Below are 27,590 nucleotides of genomic sequence, written 5' to 3' on the forward strand. Positions count from 1 at the left end.
GCAGGGCTATAAAACAGAAGAGTTTCTAGCTCCCAGTGCTGAGTCACTGAATGAGTGAAGATTTCTTTCCAGAAATAATGATGAACAATGCTTGCTGGTAGTTCCTAGCGAACTATGATAATTGGTAGAACGTAATCACATATAAATAAGAATGGATTGCAAACCATCAATAAGAAATCAAAACAAATGGAAACATCGTATTATTAACATATGTGGCTTGCCTTCTTCCAGACTTGTGCCAACTGCTATTTCAATATCACAGGATGAGCAAATCTTAGAGTACTCAAATAGAAAGAGTTGCATCCCTGTTGTTGTAAATGGTGGTAGACTGTAAAAATACAACTTGTGACATTGCAGCATCATGAGGAAGGAAATATCCTGGATAGTACAGTCTTGGGTTGAACCAGCATCTTTTCAATTCCAGCTGGGAGACAATCGGCAAACAGGGAATCCTGGAGTACCGCATATTTGCAATGAACTATACTGTTAAGCAAATGCATTTTTGCATTTTTCCAAGAGAATTTAACCTCCAAATGATTTTTTTTTTTTTTTTTTTTTAGGGCAAGCAATAAAATAAGCTTGAGGAAGGAGACTGTGTTTTAATCACCTTATCACAGCTGGGAGTTAAACTCTTAGATGTATGTTCTGTGATTAATAGGTGATGAAGTTTCTCTTTGAGAAACTTCTATCAGCTTGTGTCAACTCTTCCAACTATTTTTTCCCATTGCACACATCCCTCCTCTTGTGAGGGCCTGCTGTGTGACCAGCTGGTTTTCTATTGGATGAACTGTCACTGTTCAGTTCTCACCATTTTTATACTTTTCACTAGATACTGGCTAGATCCAGAATAAGTTCAATTGCTCATATTCTCTCTTTGGTTGAGTTACTCAGGTATTACACCAATGTGACTGACAACAGATTTTGACCAACTGTCGTGAAACTTTGATAAAGAGCTGTCAGTTTCTTTTTTGATGAAGACTGTACGATGAGATTTCTGTTATAACCTCCTTTGCTCTCTGCTGGAGCTCTGTGTGTTAGAGTTCTTTATAGTAGAGGGTTTTCTTCCTTTTTTTTCTTTTTCCTTTCCTCCACTTTATGTTCTTCTGCAAAGCTCAAATCTTTCATAGCAACATGTGAGAAAGAGACTTTCTGGCCCATGAATACCAGTCCCTTGCTATTTTGTAACTTTTCGTACAACAGACAATATTAAAGAAAAACAAAATTAAGAAGTTTCAGTGGGAGGGTGAGACACTGTACTCTCAACACCGTTTTTATTAGAAACTGATTCAAATCAGTAACAAAGCTATTTATAGTCCAGAAAGTCTGGGCTCCTGTTTTTTCACCTTCAAATGCACCTTAGCAGCATCGTATGTTGCTGTAGAGCCAGACCAATGATCCTTGAAGATAGATGGTCTTTGCACTGTGGGAATGACAAGTTTATAGGACTCTAAAAGCACAGGCAGATTGGAGCTCAGCCTACAGTTCTTCAAGACCCTCGTTTCATTTTATTTATTCATGTGGAAAATAAAGGCGGTTTCAGTTCACATGGAATTTTCTTGGAAAGAATTCAGCCATCAGCGGCAGATTTTCTCACCATTGATTTTTGTCGCTGTGGTCATTTCTAAGGAATGGTATTTCTGATTATCAGTTTAAGAGTCTAGCTTCTGTTAGTATACTGAAAATTAAAGTGTTTTTAATCATAACTTGATTCAGCTGACCTGCTGAAAAGATGTTTGGTTTTGGTTTTGGTTTTGGTTTTTTTTAATCAATCAGAAGGTCAGGGAGGAAGTGCACATTCAGAGCAAAGCTGTGTCTTCATGCCTATGGCCAGACTATTAGGTAGCCAAGTTATTGGTATTTTAGATACTTGAAATAGGTTATTAAACACTTTGTATAGGGCCTGCATTAGGGAAGTTCAGTATTTACTGCATAGGATCAAGCACATGAGGGAGTGCTTTTGATAATTTGTAAAATAAAATTATAATAGCCAAGATAACCAACTTGACTAAATATTAACTGCTTTTCTCCTTGAATCAGAGATTTATGCATCCAAAAAGCAGTTGTCGTGGTTTAGCCCCAGCCGGCAGCTAAGCACCACGCAGCCGCTCGCTCACTCCCCCCAGGTGGGATGGGGGAGAGAATTGGAAGAGCAAAAGTAAGGAAACTCGTGGGTTGAGATAAGAACAGCTTAGTAATTGGAACAAAATAATCGTAAGAATAATAATGAATTGTAATGAGAAGGAAAACAACAAGAGAGAGAGAGGAACGAAACCCAAGGGAGGGAAAAAGGGGAAAAAAAAAAGATTAAAAAAAAAAAAAGATACAACCGCTCACCACCCGCTGACTGACGCCCAGCCAGTCCCTGAGCAGCGATCACTACCCCCCGGCCAACTCCCCCAGTTTATATACTGGGCATGACATCATATGGTATGGAATAGCCCTTTGGTCAGTTTGCATCAACTATCCTGGCTGTGCCCCCTCCCATTTTCTTGTGCACCTGGCAGAGCACGGGGAGCTGAAAAGTCCTTGACCATTGTAAACACTGCTTAGCAACAGCCAAAACATCAGTGTGTTATCAACAGTATTCTCATACTAAATCCAAAACACAGCACTATACCAGCTACTAGGAAGAAAATTAACTCTATCCCAGCCGAAACCAGGACAGTATCCACCCTTATTCTATACTATTTACGTCATGCCCAGGTTCTACCCTTTCTAATACAATTAATCACCACCGCTTTTCCTGTCTCTTGATACATATATATATATATATGTACACACAGCTATCATTCCCTTGGTCTATGGGCCATCCTTCTAAAATGTTTGATAAGTTCATTTAGTCCATGACTTTGGGCTCCATCTGTCATAATAGTTCTTCAGGGCAGAAGAGATGGTGTGTGGTGTTGGGTTGCTGCATGCTGAAGCCAGTTCTGGTTCCATCACCACTGCGCTTTTCTTGCTTTCATCGAAGTTCATTCTTCATTTATCTGGGTGATCCTTACCGAAATACCATTGATACGGTATATAGTAACCATAAAAGTGATGACATACAGTATTATATAGCAATTAACATCATACCATTTAGTTCATTGGCTATTCTCACCCAAAATCAAATCCCCTTGAGGTACACATCGGACTTACCCATCCTTTCGCATTACCCACCAAGTGCACCCAGGTCCTTGAGCAAAAGCAATCCCGTTAATGGGTTTACCTTTGCCTGAGGCAGGAGTAACCCAGACTGTCTTCCCCAGCATGTTTTTTATGTGTACTACAGGGACCTTATCCCCTTCTACAGTATGTAAAAGTTTTGATTGGGCAGGGCCAGGTCGATTGACAGATCCCCTAGTGTTAACTAACCAGGTGGCTTTTGCTAAATGTGTATCCCAATGTTTGAATGTCCCACCACCCATTGCTCTCAGTGTAGGCTTTAACAGTCCATTGTATCGTTCGATTGTCCCAGAGGCAGGTGCATGATAGGGGATGTGATATACCCACTCAGTGCCATGCTCTTTGGCCCAGGTGTCTATGAGGTTGTTTCAGAAATTAGTCCCGTTGTCTGACTCAATTCTTTCTGGGGTGCCATGTCGCCACAGGACTTGCTTTTCAAGGCCCAGGATAGTGTTCCAGGCGGTGGAATTGGGCACGGGATATGTTTCCAGCCATCTGGTGGTTGCTTCCACCATTGGAAGCACCTGGCACTTGCCTTGGTGGGTTTGTGGGAGCGTGATATAATCGATCTGCCAGGCCTCCCCATATTTATATTTCAGCCATCTCCCTCTATACCACAGAGGCTTTAACGGCTTGGCTTGTTTAATTGCAGCGCATGTTTCACATTCATGGATAACCTGTGCAATAGTGTCTATGGTCAAGTCCACCCCTCAATCACAAGCCCATCTATATGTTGCATCTCTTCCTTGATGGCCTGAGGTGTCATGGGCCCACCAAGCTATAAATAATTCACCCTTATGTTGCCAGTCCAGATCCACCTGAGCCACTTCAATCTTAGCAGCCTGATCCACCTGCTGGTTGTTTTCATGTTCCTCAGTGGCCTGACCCTTGGGTACATGAGCATCTACGCGACGTACTTTTACAACCAGGTTCTCTACCCGGGCAGCAATACCTTGCCACAATGCTGCAGCCCAGGTGGGTTTGCCTCTGCGCTGCCAATTGTTCTGCTTCCATTGCTGCAACCACCCCCACAGGGCATTTGCCACCATCCATGAGTCAGTACAGAGACAGAGCACTGGCCATTTTTCTCGTTCAGCAATGTCTCAAGCCAGCTGGATGGCTTTTACTTCTGCAAATTGGCTCGATTCACCATCTCCTTCAGCAGTTTCTGTGACTTGTCTTGGACTTGTATAGGACTTGTATAGGACTCCATACAGCAGCTTTCCATCTCTGATGTTTTCCTACAATACGACAGGAACCATCAGTGAACAGTGCATATGGCTTCTCATTTTCTGGTAGTTTATTGTACAGCGGGGCCTCTTCAGCATGTGTCACCTCCTCCTCTGGTGATATTCCGAAATCTTTGCCTTCTGGCCAGTCCATAATTACTTCCAAGATTCCTGAGTGATTGGGGTTTCCTATCCGAGCCCGTTGTGTGATCAGTGCAATCCACTTACTCCACGTAGCATCAGTTGCATGATGTGTAGAGGGGACCCTCCCTTTGAACACCCAGCCTAGCACCGGCAGTCGGGGTGCCAGGAGGAGCTGTGCTTCAGTGCCAACCACTTCCGAAGCAGCTCAAACCCCTTCATATGCTGCCAATATCTCTTTTTCAGCTGGAGTACAGTGGACCTCGGATCCTCTGTATCCCCGACTCCAAAACCCTAGGAGTCAACCTCGAGTCTCCCCTGGAGCTTTCTGCCAGAGGCTCCAGGTAGGGCCATTCTCCTTGGCTGAGGTGTAGAGCACATTTTTTACATCTTGCCCTGCCTGGACTGGCCCAAGGGCTACTGCATGAGCTATCTCACATTTAATTTGTTCAAAGGCTTGTTGTTGCTCAGGGCCCCATTTGAAATTGTTCTTCTTCCGGGTCACTTGGTAAAGAGGGCTTACGATCAGACTGTAATTTGAAATATGCATTCTCCAAAAACCCAAAACGCCTAAGAAAGCTTGTGTTTCCTTTTTGCTAGTTGGTGGAGACATGGCTGTTATTTTGTTGATCACATCCATTGGGATCTGATGATGTCCATCTTGCCATTTTATTCCTAAAAACTGGATCTCCTGTGCAGGTCCCTTGACCTTACTTTGTTTTATGGCAAAACTGGCTTTCAGGAGGATCTGGACTATTTTCTTCCCTTTCTCAAAAACTTCTGCTGTATTGGCTCACGCGATAATGTCATGAATGTATTGCAGATGTTCTGGAGCTTCGCCCTGTTCCAGCGCAGCCTGTATCAGTCCATGGCAAATGGTGGGGCTGTGTTTCCACCCCTGGGTCAGTCAATTCCAGGTGTACTGGACACCCCTCCAAGTGAAAGCAAACTGTGGCCTGCACTCTGCTGCCAAAAGGATTGAGAAAAACACATTAGCGATATCAGTTGTAGCACACCATTTGGCTGCTTTTGACTCCAGTTCTTATTGAAGTTCCAGCATGTCTGGCACGGCAGCACTCAGCGGTGGCGTGACTTCATTCAGGCCACGATAGTCTACTGTTAGTCTCCACTCTCCATTAGACTTTTGCACTGGCCATATAGGGCTGTTAAAAGGGACAGCTGAGACAAGGGAGGAAGAGATACTTTCTTTGTATTCCTGGAGGTTACTAGCAGCTTCATTCACTGTTGGACCGTCTCCGTCTTTCCAGGTCAGTATTGCCAGTGAGTTGGCACACGACAGTGGTGCGTTCCGTACCAACTTCCGCCACATAGGTCTTGTGCACTGGACCTCATCTGGATCTGTGGGTGACCGCACATCGTCCAGGTCACCATAAATCACTTCCAGCACAGCTAATTCCCTCAGGTAACTGGATACCTCTCTCCACGGTGGTCCATTTCCCAGGGCGATATACAACATCTTCCTTGAAGGGCTATCTTTCCTTCATGCCTGACAGGAGTCGCCTCCAGAGGCTGCAGGCTGGTTCCCCTTTTCCAATCGCTTTGTCAATGCCCCCTTCCCTAGAAAGGGATCCCAGCTGCTTGGCTTCCATACCCTCTAATTCCAGGCTATTGGCCCCGCTATCCCAGCATCGGAGCAGCCAGGTGACAATGTGCTCCCCTGGATGACGGCTGAAATCTTTTCGCATATCTCACAGCTCACTCAGGGATAGGGATCGGGTGGCTTCCGTCTTGTTTACAAGTTCTTCCTCTTCCTCTCCCTGTGATGGCCCTACTCCTTCATCTTCCCTTTCTAAATGAGCTGACTTTCGCTTCCAGGATTTCTTTTTATGTATAGGGGCGACTGATACTGACACGGGTTGGTTCCCTGGTTGAACCGCAGTGCTTGTAACAGAGTTGTCCGGAGCAGCTGCAGCCGCAGTGCCTGTCGCAGGGGGGGCTGCAGTAGCTGCAGTGCCTGTCATTTTGTTACCAGATCCTTGAGGGTTCTGAATAGTGTTGAACAGGGCTCGGTAGGCATGGGCCAGGCCCCAGCACATTGCAGTGATTTGCGTCTCCCTAGAATTGGCAAGGTGACAACATACTTTTTCCAAATATTCTACTAATTTTTCAGGATTCTGCACTTGTTCAGGGGTGAAGTTCCAAAACACTGGAGGTGCCCACTGTCCTAGGTACTTGCCCATGCTATCCCACACACCTTGCCACTCATAACTATCCGGCCTTGGGGCAGATCTCTGGATGATCTTCTTAAATTGCTTACTAACCTTGGACAAGATCGAAACAGTATTCCCAAGCAATACCAATAGGTGTATCTTAACTACCCAAGGATGTTCAAGATACTGAAAAGTTATTGTAATGAAGGAGGAAGCATTGTATAAGAAAGTAGTGAAGGTACAATTCTGCATTTCCTCCATAAAAAACCTCTCAGAGGAAGAGGTATAATTGCAAATTGTCTCCATAAGGTGATACCTGACATACAATAACGGTTTCAGCACAGCACTTAGATACGAAAATAAACCCAAGGTCACTGTTTTAATAACAAATCTCACAGGCAAAACATCACCAATTAAAGCAGAGCACAGCAAACTGCAAAAACCAACACCGATCTTTAACATGTACAGCAAAAAAATGAGCATGGTGCAGATCAGGTAAACCAATGCTAAGAACAGATGGATCAATATCGCGTCCCACAACTACTAACACATCTAAATTCCTTAATATGCTCTGGTTAATCTGTTATTATCTCAAACCCTTCGTGCCCCGTGTTGGCTGCCAAAAAGGACTGTTGTGGTTTAGCCCCAGCCAGCGGCTAAGCACCACGCAGCCACTCGCTCACTCCCCCTCGGTGGGATGGGGGAGAGAATCGGAAGAGCAAAAGTAAGAAAACTCGTGGGTTGAGATAAGAACAGCTTAGTAATTGGAACAAAATAATCGTAAGAATAATAATTAATTGTAATGAGAAGGAAAACAACAAGAGAGAGAGAGGAACGAAACCCAAGGGAGGGAAAAAGAAAAGGGAAAAAAAAAAAAATTATACAACCGCTCACCACCCGCCAACCGATGCCCAGCCAGTCCCCGAGCAGCAATTGCTACCCCACAGCCCACTCCCCCAGTTTATATACTGGGCATGACACCATATGGTATGGAATAGCCCTTTGGCCAGTTGGGGTCAGCTGTCCTGGCTGTGCCCCCTCCCAGCTTCTTGTGCACCTGGCAGAGCATGGGAAGCTGAAAAGTCCTTGACCGGTGTAAACACCACTTAGCAACAACTAAACCATCAGTGTGTTATCAATATTATTCTCATATTAAAATCCAAAACACAGCACTATACCAGCTACTAGGAAGAAAATTAACTCTATCCCAGCCGAAACCAGGACAGCAGTGTAAAGACATTTTTACAGTACAGTCCATCTCTACTTAGCCTTACAAGCGAGGCAGCACATTTTTATTGTTCCTGTTGAATGGATCCACGCAACCCCCAGCCCTTTCCAACTCCACGCTCTGGGCAGCTTGCAGACCTACCTTCTCACCTCCCATCCCCTGTCTGCCCATCCTCCACCTTCTATCCTCACCCAGGAGCACCATGTGAGGGGCAGCAGGGGCAGCTTCCAGTAAGGCAAGGTGAGCCAGGAGCCGAGTAGGACAGCCAGGCTGCCCCACAGTACCCAACCAAGAGCAGCTTTGATGGTGACCAGGGTCACCCAACATTCCCAGTCTCCAGACAAGTTCGCAGTGACAAGGCAGGTCCCAGCTAAAGCCAGGAAGTCAATCAGCAGGTCAGGGTCTGGATCATCCCAGGTACCAGGCACAGTCATGGCAGCAACATAAGCACAGCTCTGGAGCCAAGGTGGGAGACTTGCTTGTTCCTGCTGCCTTGTGCTGGAGCCAGTCACTGCAATGCAGCCTGGTGATGGGAAAGTAGAAGGGGACTACAGCCCCTCCAAAACTCTGTTATCTCAAACCACATAGCATCATACAGCTTGTGCTTGTTTGAAACAGTTTTCAATGCTGACGTGTTTTCCTGTTCACTGCCCGGTATCAGAGATTCGACTGTGCATATGTGCCAGTATTCTTACATTTATTTTCAACCTAGTTAATTTTTCTTTACTTGTGTCCTCTCCATTTTCTCTTGAAGATTGTTAAATATACTTTCATCTTTTTCTGTCTGGAAAATAAGAAATGAAAGCAGCAGTTGCAGAAAACGGCAGAGGCAGGTCATGTCTTATGCCTCAAGTAACTGGATTTATATCAAAGATAAGTGATACTGGAACAAAGTGGAGCTGCACAAAAGCAGCTTGGCTGAACCTAAGTTTAGCCACCTTTTTTACTTAGGTGCAATTTTTTTTGCCACTAAAAAAGCAGTTGTAGCAGAGAGGCGAGAAGCTGCTCTGGTGACTGTTTTTAACTTACTGACTCTGTCTGCCTTACAACATACCTCTGCCTTTTTCCAGCCAAGGGCTGGAAAATTTGGCAGGGAGAGGAGGCATCAGTAACTCACAGAAAAAAGCAGAGAAGAGTGAGAACAAGGCTTAAGACCTGGTTTTATAAGAAACAGGTTCACAGAATTGGGACACTTTATTTTCAGCAAATTGCGCTGTAACTAAAATGTGATTGTGGCAAATTAAACAGTTAACTCGGTGGTACCTGGAGGGTTTGAAAGATGGTCAACAAGCATTTTTTAATAAGTCCTCATTCATTAGTGAGAGATGCAGCCCAGGTGTGAGGGTGGGGGCCCAGAGAATGGCAAGTACCCTGCAAGGTGTTGGTGCTGGGACTGGTGACTCTCGGACTTCGGCTGTGGGATGGAAACACGTCGTCATGTGTCTGGATGAGGACTTGGTAGAGTTCTTCACTGATAAGATGCTTATATTCTTCAGTGTTAGTGCATAGTGTTTTTACAAAGTGCTGGTTTTTGACAAGCATGCTGAGCACAACAGCTTTTTAGCAAATATTTCCCATTAGATCTCTGCTGTCCGTAGTGACAAAACCAGGTTTTTATCGCCTTTAGTCCTGAAGAACTAAATCTTCCCATTTAGAGGGCTCTCATGCATCATGAGAATTATTCACCAAATTCCTTTTTACCAACCTTTTATCTTGTTAAGACTAGTAACGGTAATGGGGTCTCATTGGAAGTGGCCTTAATTTCACATTTGCATTAGCATGGAGCCAGAAATATACCAGAGTGATGTCTCCAAGCAAGCCACAAAGCCAGTGTTGCTACAGAAGTAAATGATGTTTGTAACTTTGATCTTTCACATGAAATATGACTTCCTTTGTCTTTTTTTTTTTTCATTCATTTAATATAGTTTTCTTCAGCCTCCAAAGCCACTCTCGTCCCTCAGCGCGATGCGGGATGGGAACTGGAGAGACGGCTGCTATTGATGAAGGATGCCCATCAACAGTGGAAAATAAATAATGCGGATTTCATTACCCAGCTGGCTGGGTAACAATGATTTGGGAAAGGAGGATCATACAGTATTATTTCCCCTGGGATTTTAATATGTAACCATCCATAATGCAATGTCATTTTTAAAAAATGAACATCTTATGAAATACTAAATATTGCACTTAATCAGTTACCTGAACAGCTGCATTGTTATCAGACTAACAATGGCAGTGTTGGCATTTGGAACTGAAGAAAGTATTATATATGTGCAAAGTACCAGACTATTTCCTTGGAAAGAACTAGGAGATAATGCTTTCCAGGCAGCTTTGCTGTACTGAAATTCTAAGATAATTTATTCAGTGTAAAGGCATCATGCATTTTATTTTGAATTTGGGGGGACTTATGTATGTGCTTTAATTTTTTTTTTTCTAGTGTTTCCAGTACATTTTATTTTGTATACTTAAGTTCATTTAAACTTGCCTGAACCTTGAACAACAGAGAGATAATTTAACTTTTCTGTGCCATAAATAATATTTTTGGGGTAATGTACTTTTTTAGCGCTAGGATCATATCTTACAAAATCGTACCATTGGCAATACAAAGCAGTATATTTATGTTGCAGAAGCACAAAAAAAGTAGCATTCACTGGGAATTGCCATCCAGCTGGGTCAGCATGGTTTTGTTGGTCTTTCACCACTTGTTCAATTGTTAATTTATTGTCATAGTGTTTTGTATTTAAAATTGCAGCATAATAAGTCACATTGCACTTACAAAGATGCAGTGATCTCTAAAACTACAGTTGGTTTTCAGTACTTTATTACAAAGAATAAAATTGTAATGTTTTATTAACAGTTGCTTATGGAAAATGAGTTTTAATGCGAATAAATCTTTTTGATAGATCTTTTACAAAATCCAATTGCACTAATCAATGCTTTCTTATAATGGCATATGACTTAATATTTGATTACAACTGTGTATACTGCTGTTTTGGAATGTTTCAGAAATAAAGAATCTATTTCAGCAATAATGCTGTTTGTGAGTGTGCATTGTCAGAATTTAGCAACTGACATCTACTTAACTCCTGAAGTTTTTATTATTTAGCATAAAGATTATACTGGAATTTTGCAAATAGTAACTAAGTTCATCTGAAAATTTTTTAAAACCTGATAAATCTGTGTTATGAAGCCATAGTATGCATAGAAGACAGATAAGTATTTTTAAATCAATGTTATTATTATCTTACTTTTTTTTTTCAATTTAATGTTCGAATTCTGCAAGTGCAAATATGACTTGCAATGGGAAACTGCAGTTGTGTACCAAGTGAGTCTTTCACTGTGGCTCTGCGTTTGCTCTGAATTTGCTCGAGGACCTGTTTTTCTTAAAAGGGCAAATTAAAATAATAAACTAAAGAGAAGCATTTAGTGGTGAGTAAAACCTTCATTACTGTGAGAGGTAATTGTATAGTAGTGCAGTAGTATCTCTGCGCAGCATAGTATTGTTTAACAGAGATAAACAATTCATTTTTCACACTTTAGTTCTTTTAATCCAGTTAAAATCCTTTTTTTTTTTTCCAAAAAAAAAAAAAAGCAGAACCATTGAAGAGGGTATCAAGAAATATTCCAGCAAGGAAATTACCTCTGCACAGGTAAGTATTTCAGCAGGAGTATGTGGAACTCATCTTGTTCATAAGAAACTTTAATTTGAAGACATTACTGCTGGTTAAAGCAATCAGTCATTTATGGACAATTGGTGTTTTCTTGAACGGTTTATCTCGCTTACAGGCTGATTGTGGCAGGGGTGCAGAGCCAGCTCAGGGGGTGCTTTGCTATTTGCCTGTGACAAGGAGGGCTGCAGAACCTCCCAAATTAATAAGATCTCCTGGCTTCTGGTTCTAGAGAACCAGCACCATCTTTTTCATAAAAGATGGCTGAAGACCGGTGGCAATGATTAGCTTCTGCTCCTTGCTGGCCGTGCCAGCCCTGGTCTGAACTGTCTCTTCACTCTGTTCCCTAGTGCCAGGATTTTATCCCTGTTCCTCCATTATCTGGGACACATCAGCCTCGCCTTACTCTGAATTTTTGAAATAGGTTGCAACTGTTGGAGGTAATACTGAGTTGTACGTTGGAGGGCACTGTATACTTTGAAAATGTTTTCTTTTTTGTAGCTAAAGCTCTTCTGTTTTCCAGGCTCGTGGTTTGAACCCAGTGCATATGTTTCTTTCCACTGTTGTTTATGCACGATGACAGCGTGTTAAAGGAAGGTGCCCAACTGCCTGTGATTTGCATTTTTAAATTTCACACTACAAAATGTGTCGTGAACCGGAGAGTCAAGCATTTTGGATATCATGAGCTCTTTGAGAAGATGCAGTTGTTTTTCCCTTTTTAATTGTCCTGTTCCCTTGCAATACATGCTTTCATCATGTCAGGATTTGGTAACCTTATAGCTTTGCTGTTTTAAGTGGTTTTGTCAAGTATCTGTCACATTGGATGCCATCAAACTTTAGGAGGAAACCCAAGGTGTGAGCAGCTTGATCTCTTCTACACTTAAAGAATCAACAGAATCACACTCGTTTCAGTCATGGGCTGTGGTACTGCTGCTGTTTGCCTGTAGCTGAGAGAGCTCCCTTGAGATTACCATCGATGAACTAGATACTACTGCACAGTGCACAAAGTGTCGCATACTTCACCAGTCTCACTGGGAGCAAAACGTGGAATATGCAACACAAACCCACTTCTGTCAAGCTCGATTTTGTGAGAGGCAGAATCTCCTCCAGGGCAATGGGAAACAGCAAAGCCATGCAGTTATCTTTATTTTTAAGGACTCAAACTTATTTTTCACAACCGAAGTTTCATTTCTAAGTGTAAGGGAGCATTTGAGAACTCTCTCTTTGCCCCCTCTTTGGTTCTTCTCTTTTGGTCCATGAATGCAAATCCCACTCCTGTTTCCTTGTTGCTGCATCCCAAAAATGACCTACCTCCTTCTGTCCAAACTGCAGTCTTGGGCTCAGCTCTTGAGCTGATGGCTGAGTCATGACTCTCAACCTTTTTCTCAAAGACTTTTTCCCCCTCCCTTTTTTTGTCACTGGGGATAAAACCTCTACATTTCCAGTCATTCAGCCCCATAATTTGTCTTTGACTTTCCTACAACCTAATATTCTGGTTAAGTCAAAGGCTTGCATACTTTGCATAATAAATTGAAGATATAAATTTCATTTTCATCCCTACAGGTAGTGCATTCATCCATGATCTCCTCACCTGAAGTCATCTTTGGCCTTGTAGTGTCTTCAGCATGTGAGGTCTGTCCAAACGAAAACGATAAGATCATTTTCCTGTCTTCCTGCTTTGACCATGTCACTGCTTTGGCCACTTCTTGTGTATTGCTACTGATTTTCTCCTCATGGTGGAATACAGTTTAAAAGAGTTATAAACTAGTTGTACTCTTAACAAAGCCACGGACACTATTCCATCCCACTATTAGTTTCTCGTCGAGTGTGGAAGTGGATTCCCCTAATTCAATGATGCCTGCGCTGTGCCTGTTGGAAGCAAAGCGCTTTCTTGCTCCCTTCCATGTTGTCCCTCACTGTGGGGGGAATGCCCCATAAACGTAAGGGACTCAATTTTTATTCACCCTCAAATCCTTCCGTACAGGCTTTTTCTTTGCAGTACCACTAAAAGCAGGGCTACAGTTAAACTGCCACTGTCTTCTGACTGCTCTTGAGCCCGTTAATGAATGTTGCCTTGTCATTTTTTCTTTCTCTGACTGGTGCTTGTTGCTCTACCTAAATCACAAGTTGTTGGAGACATGGACTCCTGTCTTTTCCCTTTGTGTATGTACAGCACGAAGCCCAGGATTTCAGGCCCAACATTACAATGCCTGTATGCTAACACAAATACTAAAAATTAGCATCTTCCTATGGAAAACGCTATTTAAACATCTGCTATGAATGATGGGTAAGGCTTCATAATTAAAAATAATTGGGGAATAACACACACTCTCTCTTAAAAACAGATTTGTGGTGTTTAATTCTCAGCCATGGTTTACCAATTCAGAAATTCTGGATAAAAAAGGAAATTACTAAGCCCTGGTGGCTTTCCCTGTCACCGTTGTGGTGAAAAGGGTATGTCCTGTCTGGTCTGGTTTAATTTTCTTTTTCCTAGCCGATCAGAGTCACATTTCATTTGCAATATCTCCTGCAGCCCATCTGCTCAGCCATCTTTTTCCGTTTGTCTACACTTCCAACTCTTGCTCTCCCCAGATTCCCACCTTTCCTGAGACCTCTGTCAGTGGTTACGTGTGCTCTTGTGGCTGGTGCGGTTCCTGACCGCCCACCTGCAGATCCCACTGTGGGGGGCTGGCCCTGGCTGGACACCAGGTGCCCACCAAAGCCGCTCTGTCACTCCCCTCCTCAGCTGGACAGGGGAGAGAAAATACAATGAAAGGCTCGTGGGTCAAGATAAGGGCAGGGAGAGATCACTCAGCAATTACCATCACGGGCAAAACAGACTTGACTTGGGGAAATTAGTTTAATTTATTACCAATTAAATCAGAGTAGGTTAATGAGAAATAAAAACTAAATCTTAAAACACCTTCCCCCCACCCCTCCCTTCCCAGGCTTAACTTTACTCCCGATTTTCTCTACCTCCTCCGCCCCAGCAGCGCAGGGGACGGGGAATGGGGGTTGTGGTCGGTTCATCACACATTGTCTCTGCTGCTCCTTCCTCCTCAGGGGGAGGACTCCTCACACTCTTCCCCTGCTCCAGCGTGGGGTCCCTCCCACGGGAGACAGTCCTCCATGAACTTCTCCAACGTGAGTCGTCCTTCACAAACTGCTCCAGCATGGGTCTTTTCCACGGTGTGCAGTCCTTCAAGAACAGACTGCTCCAGTGTGGGTCCCCCACAGGGTCACAAGTCCTGCCAGCAAACCTGCTCCAGCGTGGGCTCCTCTCTCTCCATGGGTCCACAGGTCCTGCCAGGGGCCTGCTCCAGCGTGGGGTCCTCCACAGGGCTGCAGCCTCCTTGGGCATCCACCTGCTCTGGCATGGGGTCCTCCATGTGCTGCAGGTGGATATCTGCTCCACTGTGGACCTCCATGGGCTGCAGGGGGACAGCCTGCCTCATCATGGTCTTCACCACAGGCTGCAGGGGAATCTCTGCTCTGGTGCCTGGAGCACCTCCTCCCCCTCCTTCTTCACTGACCTTGGTGAGTGCAGCGTTGTTCCTCTCACATATTCTCACGCCTCTCTCAGTTTAAGGCATGAAGAGACACTAATAGGTCTGACGGGGTAGTAATTAATGCCAGGGTTGGTGATCCCTCAGCAGGGTCATACCTTCACTCTCTGATCTGACCAGGCTGCCCGTCAGTTCCAAGTGCAACACGAGGGGTTGGCTTTGACCTAAAGAGGCCTGAGAGATTATCTTTCCACGTGTGCAGTTCAACAACACTTTTTGCAAAGCACCTCATGGAAGGAAGGAAGAGAGAGATTAGGTAGGTTCGTTCTTGAAATCTCATTCCTCTTTTATGTAAGCCAAGCATTTAGGTGGTTTTGGTATTACAAAACTCTTGCCCATAAACAAAACAAAACAAAACAAAATAGGTATGCAGGGTCCTTTGGTTCCTAAATGCTGATTTTGGCATAATCCTTATGGCATATTCGTGAGTGCACCGCTGAAGGTTTGGAAATACCAAGTGGTTCATGTAGCAGTGCAGCACTCATTGCAGTAGCAGATTTTGAGCATCTTGAGCCCATAAGGGGAAAGGGGAGAGGTGGAAGGTGAGAAGTTTAGAGGTCTTGGTATGAAACCTGTTGTAGTTGCCATTTTCTGAACAGTAGCTCTGTACGTGTTTGAAATGTCATTATGATATATTTTTGCAGATCCCGGCACTTTTTGGTCATGATTACCTCATGTGGCTCCCCAATCCTTTTGAGAGCATGTGTAAATAAGTGCTAATTTCTTTGCATGTATTCTGTGCTACGTGGTAAGTTTTAATAATCTGGGCATAGTAAGAGGCAGAACAGGGTATTTTGAGCATAACATTAGCTGAAAACTACGATGTGGTTTCTGTGTCAGATTTAACTCTTCTTTACTTTACCAGAGAAAAATCTGTCCTCAACCATTCATGTAGAGGCACATGCTTGTGGCTATCTCATCTTGCACTGTGAGCATTATAGTGCTTGTATTGAATGAGTGTAAGTATATTTTTGAGTGTGACCCTGATTTTAGCAGCTTTTATTCCTCAATAAAAGAAGCTGGGCTAGTGCAGTGATGTTTATGACTACAAATAGATGAGACAGGTGAGAAGAGAATTTAATATTTTTTTCTGAGATTGATAGGTACAGTGACAAAAACCATACTAACCTAGATCTGGAGAGGTGAATGGTGCATTCTTACTTTGTTTTGTAAGGAAGTGCTAAACACTTTCTTAATTGGTGCATTACCTTGAGCAGAGTATAAAATTATAGCAGGCAGAGGTACATACATACAAAAGCAACTGGTCATCTTGTTTTCCACTGGTTCATGTGAAAAATAGATAGACATATAGACTGAGCTCTCTGAATGATGTTCAGAAGTTTGGACAATGAACGGTGGTCGAACTTCAAGCTTTCTGTAGAGAAATACTTAAAAAGTTAATCTCTTCTATTGACAGTCCATCTTGACTTTTTAGAGGTGGAGAGAAGCTTGGTGTCTAACACAGTCAAAAGACGTACACCAGGTGTTCCCAGATGCAGCTATCAAAATTGTATGAAACTACAGGTAGATAGACAATAGATAACATTCACAGACCATAAAGTGACGCTTACTTGAAGAAAATGTGACAAACACACAAAATGAAGGCAATTCTGTCACTGCCATCTCTTTGCCTTTAGCTATTTGGTGATTCACACTATTGAATTCAGCTGTCTTGAAGTAGAGGGGTTAGACATCTGAAACTGATTGAGCCACATAATTTGTTCTTGTGGCTGGGCAGGAAAAAACCTCATGGCTCTTACACACAGAGCAGATTTGGCCACGCGGTGTGGAACTGCAGTGCGGATCCACCCCTGTGCAGCAGCCCCATTGCTTTCCCAGGCTGGCAGCACCTGCTGCACATGTGGTACCCAGATGCACAGCCATCGTTGTCCACTACCCTTCGCGGAGGTACCAGAGAGCAGACGTTCCTTTGCTTGCTAAGGTGGGGTGCTTAAAAGAGGCTAATTACTGGGGCAGAGTCCAACTAGACAATGATACTCAAACGTGTTGGTTTTGTTCTGTGAGCATAGCCAAAAGATAATGTTTTGCCTTTTCAGACATGACCTTTCTGCTCTGTAGAGCTCTTTCCCTACACTCATGCATTTACTATTATATTTTTCTGTGTGACTATTTTTTGAGTTAAAAGAATGAAAATAATATTTCTTCTTTGTTAAATGCAAATATTTCTTCTTTGTTTCTGTTTGTTTCACTTACTCTTTTCCCCTGAGATTTCTGTTGTTCTCCTAGAAAAATAAAATATTATTCCTTTGTCCTTGTGGCCAGACCTATAGAAAGAATGAGCCTGCAGCCAAATTCCCAAACTGAGCTCTAGCAATCCAGCCAACCTTCATACTTTGCACACAGTATGCACGCAGATGCATACTTGCACATCTGCACACAGATGTTTCTAAACAAGGTGTATTATTTGTATCCAAGACTGAACTTTTCAATAGTAGAAGCAGCAGAAAACATGATGTGGATGTCAACTACAATACATCTAAACTGGACTATCTGGAACCATTTTTTTTTCAATAATAGAAAATAGAAAAGATACCAGTATCTTTGCTTTTCAATTCTTCCTACAGGAGGTTATAATAGCTTCATTTTTGGATACCCTTGATAAGTGCTTTTTACTTCTGATTATGAATTTCACTGAGCCAATAAAAATGTGTTGAATTTATTTTTAGCAAAATGTTTAGTGACTAGTGACCTCTTTAGGAGACTTATACTGGTTCTAAAACTAAGGTATTCCAATGCTAGCGTCAGGGTATAATCCATTTTCTTCACATAATGTTGCTAATATCCCATTCAGTTCCTTTAAAATGTAAATAACTGAAGTAAAAGTTCAAGAACTCAGAAGGAAAATCAATTTAGAAAAAGTGACTTTTTTTAAGCCACATAAAAACATAAAAATGTGTTTTGATTTAATCCATGTTTTTCTAGGCATTCACTGACTGCACGGAATTAGGCAGCTCTGATTACGCATACATATACAACAGGAAGGATTTTTCTGTATGTGAGAGAAGGAAAAAACCATCAGACAAAATGGTGTTGCTGTATCGATGGCTTGCTATTCTTTTCTGGATCAGAATTCACATTAAATAACCTACTTCGGCCTCCAGAAAAGGAACACTTCTAGCACCTGATCTTTTCAATCGAAGCGAAATAGCATTGATGTTGTAAAATGGGCCCTATCCCCCTTAATTTACAGATGCAGCTACTTGGGTGGGTGCAGATGGGCTCGACTCCTTTTAGGTATGCTCTCATCTGGTTGATCTAAGTGAAGTCTGATCCAGAAGCTATGCCGAGTGTTAGTGGAGCTTATCTTGCTTCTCAAGATATCTTACTACTTTGGATACAGCCTCATGCAGATGGAGATCTGTGGTTGGGTAGGAGATCGTGCATCTGCCTTACCTAGTTCAGTAATACCAGCCTGGTAGCTGATAGCTGATAACAAATCTGTGGCTTTGTTAGCAGGCCCTACGGTTTGTAAGCGAACTACTGAGTGATGCTCTTTGATGAAGAGCCAAGTGTAATTATGCAGTCTTACAATATGGGCATGTTTTTCTGAAGCACTGAGTACTTCCAGCTCCCATTCCGTCTAGCTCAAATGGTAAGACTGAATTAGAAATTAGGCACTGGGCAAATTTTATCTTCCTGATATTCTCTTACTGAAGTCCCATTTAAACTGAGGTTTCATTATTGTATTTTCACAGGGCAATATCTTAAAGTCTATTTCAGAAAACAATTTATACAATGGCATTGAGTGAAAATGGCTTGGAATAAAATTCACTGTCTGGACATGGATAGTCTCTACTTTTGTGGAATTTCAAACTCAGTGCACAGAACATTCTGTTAAAATAATGTTTTGCATTGTCGATGATACATTTTCCAAAGGAAACAGGAAGAAAAGTGCTGTTTATTTGACAAGCTATTCCAGACAATTGGAATGATAGTCTTCCCTGGCACCCAATTGCTTTATACAGAACTGAGTGTAAATGCTAATATTCATTAAAAAGTCTGAGGTATTCATAAAAGTCCCAGTTAACTATATAACGCAGCACAGCAAAAACTACAGCCAAGGTGCATTTACGTAACAGAGAACTCCATCGTGGTAAGTCTTAGCACTATTCCCAAGAGTAGGCTTATCGCCTCCTTATAGACTAAACCAACAGTTTGCTCAAGAAATTCATGTCTTGCTTCAAAATGTAAATCACAGGTGCTTGTCAGGTTTACATAAGCACAAGTATACTTCCAAGAAAGAAATGGAGATGTGGAAATCTGGGAGCGTTTCAGCAGAGTTTCAGAACATAAACTGCTGAAAAGAGCTTTGTTTCCTTCTGCATCATTTTGTAGCCTCACTCAATATCCTGTCTACTTTATATCCTCACTGTGAACAATATATGATAAGATGAAAGGCAGTTTACGTAAAAGCAGGCCATCTCCTTGAAGAGAACTTATGAAATACATCTCCTGTATATTCCTTTAATCCTTTGTGAAGCAGTAAACTGCAGTTTTGCCCTCCGTTTTGAAACTTTTCCTTAGTTCCACAGAGCACATGTTGTGAAATAGCTTTGGTTTTCCCTTTCCTCTGGGAGAAAAAAAGATATGGGAAAAACTGTCTTATGGCATGTGTTAGCCTGCTCACAAAAATCACAAAGCAGTGAAAATGAATGCATTTTTATGAAAACTCAGTACCACCAGAAAACCCGCTTTACCTGCCCACACGTGTGTAACAGGATTAAATGTTTGTGCTCTGGTACTGTCTGTGGGCTGGAATCAAGTTGGACTTCATGCAATAAAACCAAAAAGCCTTGTCTGAAGCAGCTGGCAGTCTAGGTGAGGGCATTGCCCGATATCTGATTGTGCACCTCTTTGTATGAATACAGCTCTTCCAGCTGCAAGAGAATTGCAGAACTGATTCTGAGACAGGAGCAAATAGACAGGACAGAAATCAGAAAACCTGGGTTGTCTTCCCCAAACATCTTCTGTAGGGCTGATCATTTTTATGTTCTTTCCTAATTGAATCTCTGCTTAAACAGTCCTTGCTTTAATGAATTTACCCTGTACTCACAGAGCCTAGCAGAATGTAGTTATTGGTTAGGTCTTACGGGAACTACAGTGAAGCAAATAATAATTTCTGATGCTAATGAACACAGGTGACTGTATAGCAGTGAAGAAAAGCAGTGGAATAACAGAACTTTCTAATTCAAATTTGAAAACAAATTCCTATATGGATATATACTGTGGAGATGGGATTATTTTGTGTTATCAATGCATTTAGTCAATGAGCAAAGGCTCTGTAGCAACTTTAGGTATCTGTAAGGAAATAACTGTGTACAGCTTATTAAGTTTTGTTCTTTATTCTGTAGGCTGATGAAGGTTTTGTATCTTCATGTCATGGAACAAAATATGACAAACAAAAGTGGAAGGAAACGGGAGAAAGAGAATCAGAAATAAAGCTAATTGATGGGAATAGTACTCATTTGAAGACAAGGAGGCTTCCTAGCAGGTACTGATCTGTCATCGTGTGCACAAACAGTCTGCGTTTTCCTCACTAACTTCAACTCCCAGCACAAGAAAGGGTGTTTAAAGCAACTCCTCTGTTTGTTTTCTCCCTCTTCCAGGCCCTTTATGTTTTTATATTGTTGGGTTAAGTTCATGTTTCTCAGAAAAAATGGCTTTTTGATGTTCTGTAGCAACTTCATAGCTGCCAAAGTAGTTTTCTACAGGGAGAAAAGTAAAAATTTTCCCTATCACTATTCCCTGAACAGTGAGAACCAGAATGGATGGGGCAGGAACTTGATATTTTTTTACCTCCCAAGCCATATTTCGGGCTGGCTTAGCTTTTTCATTTTGTTATTTTAAAATGTAATAGAAAAGTGACAACTGTGAGCAGGTTATTGGCCCTATGCTGTTTCCTTTGAGCTGTAAACAGCTATCTTAAAAGATCTCCAGAGACCTTAAAAGCACTATAAATGGTACTATATATCTCATCATTATCTCACACATACTGATTCTTATCCTGAAGGACAGTGGACTTTCCTGGGATGTTCCACAGACAAGATGATATAGATATGACCAGAATTCAGGTAGCAGAAAATTTTTGTCTAAAATGAGGAACGATTAGTGTCCTTTAGTGCCCACTCTAATATGTGCCAGATGCTAATCCAGCTGTCAAGTTTGAGGGGAGGAGAGAGGATGGTAGAAAACTGAGATAATTGTGGTTCATCTGTATTTATTATTATGTTACATTACATTAAGGTGGTTCACAAGTGTAATAGTGAGCCAGAGCATCTGGGCTAGGACACTTAATGTTCTGATGGTATATATTGGTTATGCATGCACTTTCCTTTCCATCACAAACCAAACACTTTAGTATTTTTGTGTGTGGTCTTCAATGACTGTAAACAAAATTACTGTTCTGTTTTCTGATGTTCAGTGCAGAGTTGCTGCAGAATCAGGCCTGCTGTTCAGCTGCTGTGCACATGGTGTTGGTATGGAGGTAAAACTGGATCAAATCAAGAACAAGTCCCTGCCTTGAAGAGCTTAAGAGTCTAAAAAGCAAGGAAAAAAACAACATAATACTAAACAAAACAAACTGCGTGTACTTTTATAGAGCAGTTCAGATATGTTTTAGATTGTATGTAATTAAAAGGGAAATGTCTCTGGCAACTTTCTTTGGCATCCTCTTTTTTTGGATTTACCACAGAAACTGGTCTTGAAGTATTCGTTCTGAGATCAGGGACTGTGAGAGTCAGTGACCACACAACTGTGGTCACCCCTGAGCTGGTGTTGACCCCTTAAAAGGGAAAGAAAGAGCAAGAGTGATAGCATCTACGATGACTTGGAAACCAGCAAAGGAAAAGTACTATGATGCTGTTATTTGATGTTTTAAAATCTTGTGACACGCTTCTTTTCCTAGCGTGTGAGCTTCTGTCCTGCCTGGCCTCTTAACCACTTCTAAGCAATTCCAACCGGGAAGCTTCTGTTCTTCATCTAAACTTGCATCAGCAGAGACTGTATGAGCAAAGATTAAGTCTAAGCCTGGTGAAAACCCATAAAAGAAAAACTCTCCATGAAGGAGTGTAGTGGACGGATCTGGTTATGGAGGTGGGTGCCTACATGATACGAAATGCGATGCCTACTTTTGACATTCCCGTCCCTGTAGGAGGTAGTTCAAAATCCTAAGTAAAATAAGGAAGCATCCTAATTGCTAAGGGATAGAGAAACACCTCAGAGGAGTGCTCCCATTGGGGCTAACTAATAAAAAATGCTCGTTAAAACCTTCCGATTTTCTAGACTGTAGGTGCTTGAATTAAGTCTGCAACAGAGATTACTCTGCTCACTTGGGATTCACAACCACAAATCCTCTAATGAGGTTTGACACCCACATATGTTCTTTGAAGTTTTGTTTAAGCTGCTAATTAAAAAGGGGCTATGAGCCAATCCCTGACCTGAAAGCCAAATGGCACAAACTGGCTTATGGCTACGCAGCTGAAGGGTAGCTCCCTCTGGAACAAAATTTATCTTTGAGAGAGTTACCTGAAGCAGTCCGAAAGGGGAGCCAGGGTGTGAACTAACATTTAAATATTGTGGATTACTGGTGGTTTGCTGCTTAACCTAAATTCCTGGCTCTCTTATTTAGCAGTAAAGATGTGCAGGACTATCAGCCTTAAAAGATAGCCTCCAAGATAGCAACCCTCTATGTAAGTATTGATGGTTGTAATGCTTCCTGACGAAGTGGTAGACCTGCTATCTAGGATGTCACAGCTCATGTCCCAAAGGAGTGCCACTGTCATGAGGTTCCCTCAACCTCTCCTATTCAACTGGACAGAAAAGACTACCAGAAACTTCGGGCCAGAGAGGGAACACAAGTTGCTGCATAACTTTGAATACTAGTGGTTACAGGAAAGGAAACACTGTGTTGGTTTTGATTTGTTTGTTTCTTTGTTTGTTTTTTCTTCTGGGACTATTTCCATGTTTTAGATCAAATGGTTCTGAAATACAGGAAGTGCTATGTAGTTTAAATGCCTACAGTTCCTTTTATTTGCTCTATTTCTAAAAAAATAAGCTTGGAAAAATCACCAAATATGCTACTGTAAAGCAGTCATGACAAATCTAGGTACAAGATGTGTACAAGATGTAGATGCAGGCTGTATATATTATCACAGAAAGGATCATGTTCTGCAGGAGAATCTGAAAAGCATCTGTTGTAATAGCCTTTTAGACTGCTGCTCTCCTGGAAGTGGCTGCAGCTGTTAGAGGTACTCAGCATAGTAAACCTTTATGCAGATGTTAGTAACAGAATCACAGAATCACAGAATCATATAGGTTGGAAAAGACCTTTAAGATCATCGAGTCCAACCATAAACCTAACACTGCCAAAAACCACCACTACACCATGTCTCTAAGTACCTCATCCAAACGTCCTTTAAATACCTCCAGGGATGGCGACTCAACCACTTCCCTGGGCAGTCTGTTCCAATGCTTGATAACCCTCTCGGTGAAGAAAAATTTCCTAATATCCAGTCTAAACCTCCCCTGGCGCAACTTGAGGCCATTTCCTCTTGTCCTATCACTTGTTACTTGGGAGAAGAGACCGACCCCCACCTCTCTACAACCTCCTTTCAGGTAGTTGTAGAGAGCGATGAGGTCTCCCCTCAGCCTCCTTTTCTCCAGGCTAAACAGTCCCAGCTCCCTCAGCCGCTCCTCATAAGACTTGTTCTCCAGACCCTTCACCAGCTTCGTTGCCCTTCTCTGGACACGCTCCAGTACCTCAATATCCCTCTTGTAGTGGGGGGCCCAAAACTGAACACAGGATTCGAGGTGCGGCCTCACCAGTGCCGAGTACAGGGGCACAATCACTTCCCTAGTCCTGCTGGCCACGCTATTTTTGATACAGGCCAGGATGCCATTGGCCTTCTTGGCCGCCTGGGCACACTGCTGGCTCATATTCAGGCGGCTGTCAACAAACACCCCCAGGTCCTTCTCTGCCAGGCAGCTTTCCAGCCACTCTTCCCCAAGCCTGTAGCGTTGCATGGGGTTGCTGTGGCCCAAGTGCAGGACCTTGCACTTGGCCTTGTTAAACCTCATACAATTGACCTCGGCCCATCCATCCAGCCTGTCCAGGTCCCTCTGCAGAGCCTGCCTACCCTCCAGCAGATCAACACTCCCACACAACTTGGTGTCGTCTGCAAACTTACTGAGAGTACACTCGATCCCTTCGTCCAGATCATTGATAAAGATGTTAAACAGAACTGGCCCCAACACCGAGCCCTGGGGAACACCGCTTGTGACCCGCCGCCAACCGGAGTAAACTCCATTCACCACCACTCTTTGGGCCTGGCCGTCCAGCCAGTTCTTTACCCAGCGAAGAGTACACCCGTCCAAGCCATGAGCAGCCAGTTTCTCCAGGAGAATGCTGTGGGAGACTGTGTCGAAGGCTTTACTGAAGTCTAGATAGACAACATCCACAGCCTTTCCCTCATCCACTAGGCGGGTCACCTTGTCATAGAAGGAGATCAGGTTGGTCAAGCAGGACCTGCCTTTCCTGAACCCATGCTGGCTGGGCTTGATCCCTTGGTTATTCTCTACATGCCGTGTGATAGCACTCAGGATGATCTGCTCCATCAGCTTCCCCGGCACCGAGGTCAGGCTAACAGGCCTATAGTTCCCTGGGTCCTCCTTCCGGCCCTTCTTGAAGATGGGTGTCACATTCGCTAATCTCCAGTCAGCAGGGACCTCCCCAGGGACTTCCCCTGATGTAACTAACATCAGCAGACAGAATGTGTGGTTTTGGTCTGCGGTTTTTTTCTGGACATAGCTTACAAGAATTGTAATTATTCTTTCAAAATGTGACCAGAAGAGAGAAGATCACGGAAGGGAAAATTAGCAGTCTTAAACCCTAGTATTAATTGCCTCAGTGTTTTGTTGCTATACGTAAAGCCATATGCCAAATGAACATGTTCCTTTCTATTGCTCTGCAGATGAAAACTGGAATATAATAGCCAAGGGCAAATACATTCATCTACAAATATTTTGAAAATACTTTTATGGAGTACTTCTTTAAAAAGATTGTGCTTAGTTTTCAGAGGCTTTCAGTGTGCATTGGTTTTGAAGAGTTTCCAGAAAAAAATGCCTGCAATTTCTTTGTCCTGGAAGAAATCAGGGAGCATTTTACTACCTGAAATGATGCAGAGTCCCCTCTGTATCCAAATCAGGCCTAATGTAATTGAGCTGTTGCTGATCACCTGTTTGTCATCTGGCAAGATCCCAGTTCTCTCTTCTGAACAGAGCAGTGTGTCAGCCAAAATACCAGTTAAATGTTTCAACAGCCGAAAGAATAAGGGAACTAAAAGGGTTTTCTTTTTGTTCTCTTTGGTTCTGACACCCCCAGCAGCAGGCACTGTTAGGACATCAGGAAACTTTCTGTTTCTGAAAACTAGAAGTTTCACAAGTAGAAGAACATGGAATGAATGTTGCAACTTAAAATTGTATGCTGTGCAATATCATTCCTCAGTTTCTAGGGAATTCCTATTAGAATTAAATAAATAGAAACTGTATCTACATTGCCCGCCATCCTAGAGCCTCCAGTGCCTGGGGTATCTTTCATAATCAGCTCAGTATCTTCCCTCCTGGGCAGGACTTGACATACTGCACAACATCACTGGAGTGAGAACTGCAGAGGTAGTTGTGGAAGGGCATCTCTGACAATAGAGTCCTCCTGTTCACCTGATAGCATTCAAAATGGGTTTAAGCTTATTTAAAGCAGGAGTACTACTCTAGTTTTGTTCATTTGGCTTGGTTTGCTTTGCTTTGCTTTAATGACTCCATGCTGATTAAAATCTTTCCTGTTTTCTATGAGTTTACCCACTTACCTCACCTATGTGTTTAGCTGAATCTCTGGGAAGTCGTCTAGTCATGATTTGAAGTGCTCAGGAGAGAGAAAGATATCAAAATACTTCCCTGATAAAGTTTTCTTTTGCTAATAGCTCTCCCCACAGGTAAAAGCATATACCTTGCTTCTCACTTCAGTAATGTAAAAGTCATTGACCACCATCTTGATCATTTAGGAAAAATATTTCAAGGAGTTTTATATCTCATGTTAGTAATAAAGACAAGTTAATAAAAATTGTCAGGCTTACCAAGAAAGGTAGGAATCCAAAGCTTGGAAATTGACTGCAAATGCCAGTCACTAGAAGGATGAAGAATGGGTGTCCAGCTCAATACATTTGACTAGATTTTCTCAGTGGCAAGAACTGGTAAACTAAGAGCATCGTGAGTTGCTCTGAGTTTGTCGTATGGCATGTCCTAGCATCATCAAACACTCTTTGCAGTATTAAACTTAGGTAGTTCAAACCATTTTATCAGACGCACGCGAACTAGATTTGCCAGTAACACAGGAAACTACCCTACGGATACGTTTTTGAACATTTATCCAAGATGTATTTTGAATGCTGTTTCAGCTTTCATTCTTAGATATTGGCAGAAACATTATTGCTTTCGCTCCAGATAAGCAAGGCTCTTTAATCACTTCAGATGCCAGGGAAGTGAACGCTGTGAAAATATGGTTGCAAAAATAGTTTAGAGAGCTTGTACTCTGTGAAATGAACATTGCATAGATATTGTTTCACTACACACAGGGGACAGGCAGTTCTGTTTTGAAGTCCCAGAAATGGCCCTACTTATCTGATTCTTTTAATAATAACTGTAGTTGGAATCTGACTGAGAAAGCTCTTAAACAACACTGGTATCACTCCCATTCAAGAAAGCATGAAAATAGGTGCCTAACATTAATTTCAATGTATATTTAATTAAGAAGCACTTAATTGCATTCTCTGAATGGGCTGTTCTGAATCTGAAGAGCTGAAGAGTTCATGTGTTAATTTCCAGTTCTCAAATGTTTTAAAAATGCTACTTCTTAAAAACTGAGGACCATATCTTTTACTGGGATACATCCAGTTAGTTCAGCAGATTTCAATGAAGCTGCTGTTCTGGGGATCATGTTCTGAGTGTCTTAGTAGTTCTAAAATAAAATTTCATTTTCTAAGATGGAATTGGGACTCTGCAATAAGATACCTCTTCTTCTATGTTTTTGTGTCCCAGAGAACCAAATACTCATACTGTGAAAGAGCCTCAATGTACTTTATTAACAGTGATTAGTTAAGCTTTTTAGCAGCCATTCAAGGGAGAACAGTGGTGGTTCTTGCCATTTTACAAAAGAGGTCGGAGGTACAGATGGTAATGTCCAAGTCTCATGCAAGTCTCATGACTTTCGGGCTTGTGCCAAATGCTCTGCCTTCTGGAAAAGCTGCATTCACATCAGAGGTCACCATCAAACAAGCACACGCTGCCTATCTGTGACCCTCTATGTAAATCAAAAACCAATGCTCAAGAAATATTCAGTCATCTCTGGC

The 27,590-nt window shown here is 42.4% G+C and overlaps 1 protein-coding gene across 2 annotated transcripts in view; it reads left to right on the top strand.

Moving 5' to 3' along the window:
* SLAIN1 (SLAIN motif family member 1) overlaps window positions 1–10,926 on the top strand; it is a 62,529-nt gene extending 51,603 nt beyond the window's left edge. Inside the window, exon 8 of one of the 2 annotated variants that reach the window (XM_075491975.1) lies at window positions 9,863–10,926. In XM_075491975.1, coding sequence (XP_075348090.1) covers window positions 9,863–9,938 — 76 coding nt within the window. In that variant the 3' untranslated portion in view covers window positions 9,939–10,926. The remainder of the gene's footprint in view (window positions 1–9,862) is intronic. The other variant, XM_075491976.1, reaches the window with a different exon arrangement.
* The last annotated feature ends 16,664 nt before the right edge of the window (window positions 10,927–27,590 follow it).

The sequence above is a fragment of the Mycteria americana genome, chromosome 1 (genome assembly GCF_035582795.1).
Source record: "Mycteria americana isolate JAX WOST 10 ecotype Jacksonville Zoo and Gardens chromosome 1, USCA_MyAme_1.0, whole genome shotgun sequence".
Classification (NCBI taxonomy): Eukaryota; Metazoa; Chordata; class Aves; order Ciconiiformes; family Ciconiidae; genus Mycteria; species Mycteria americana.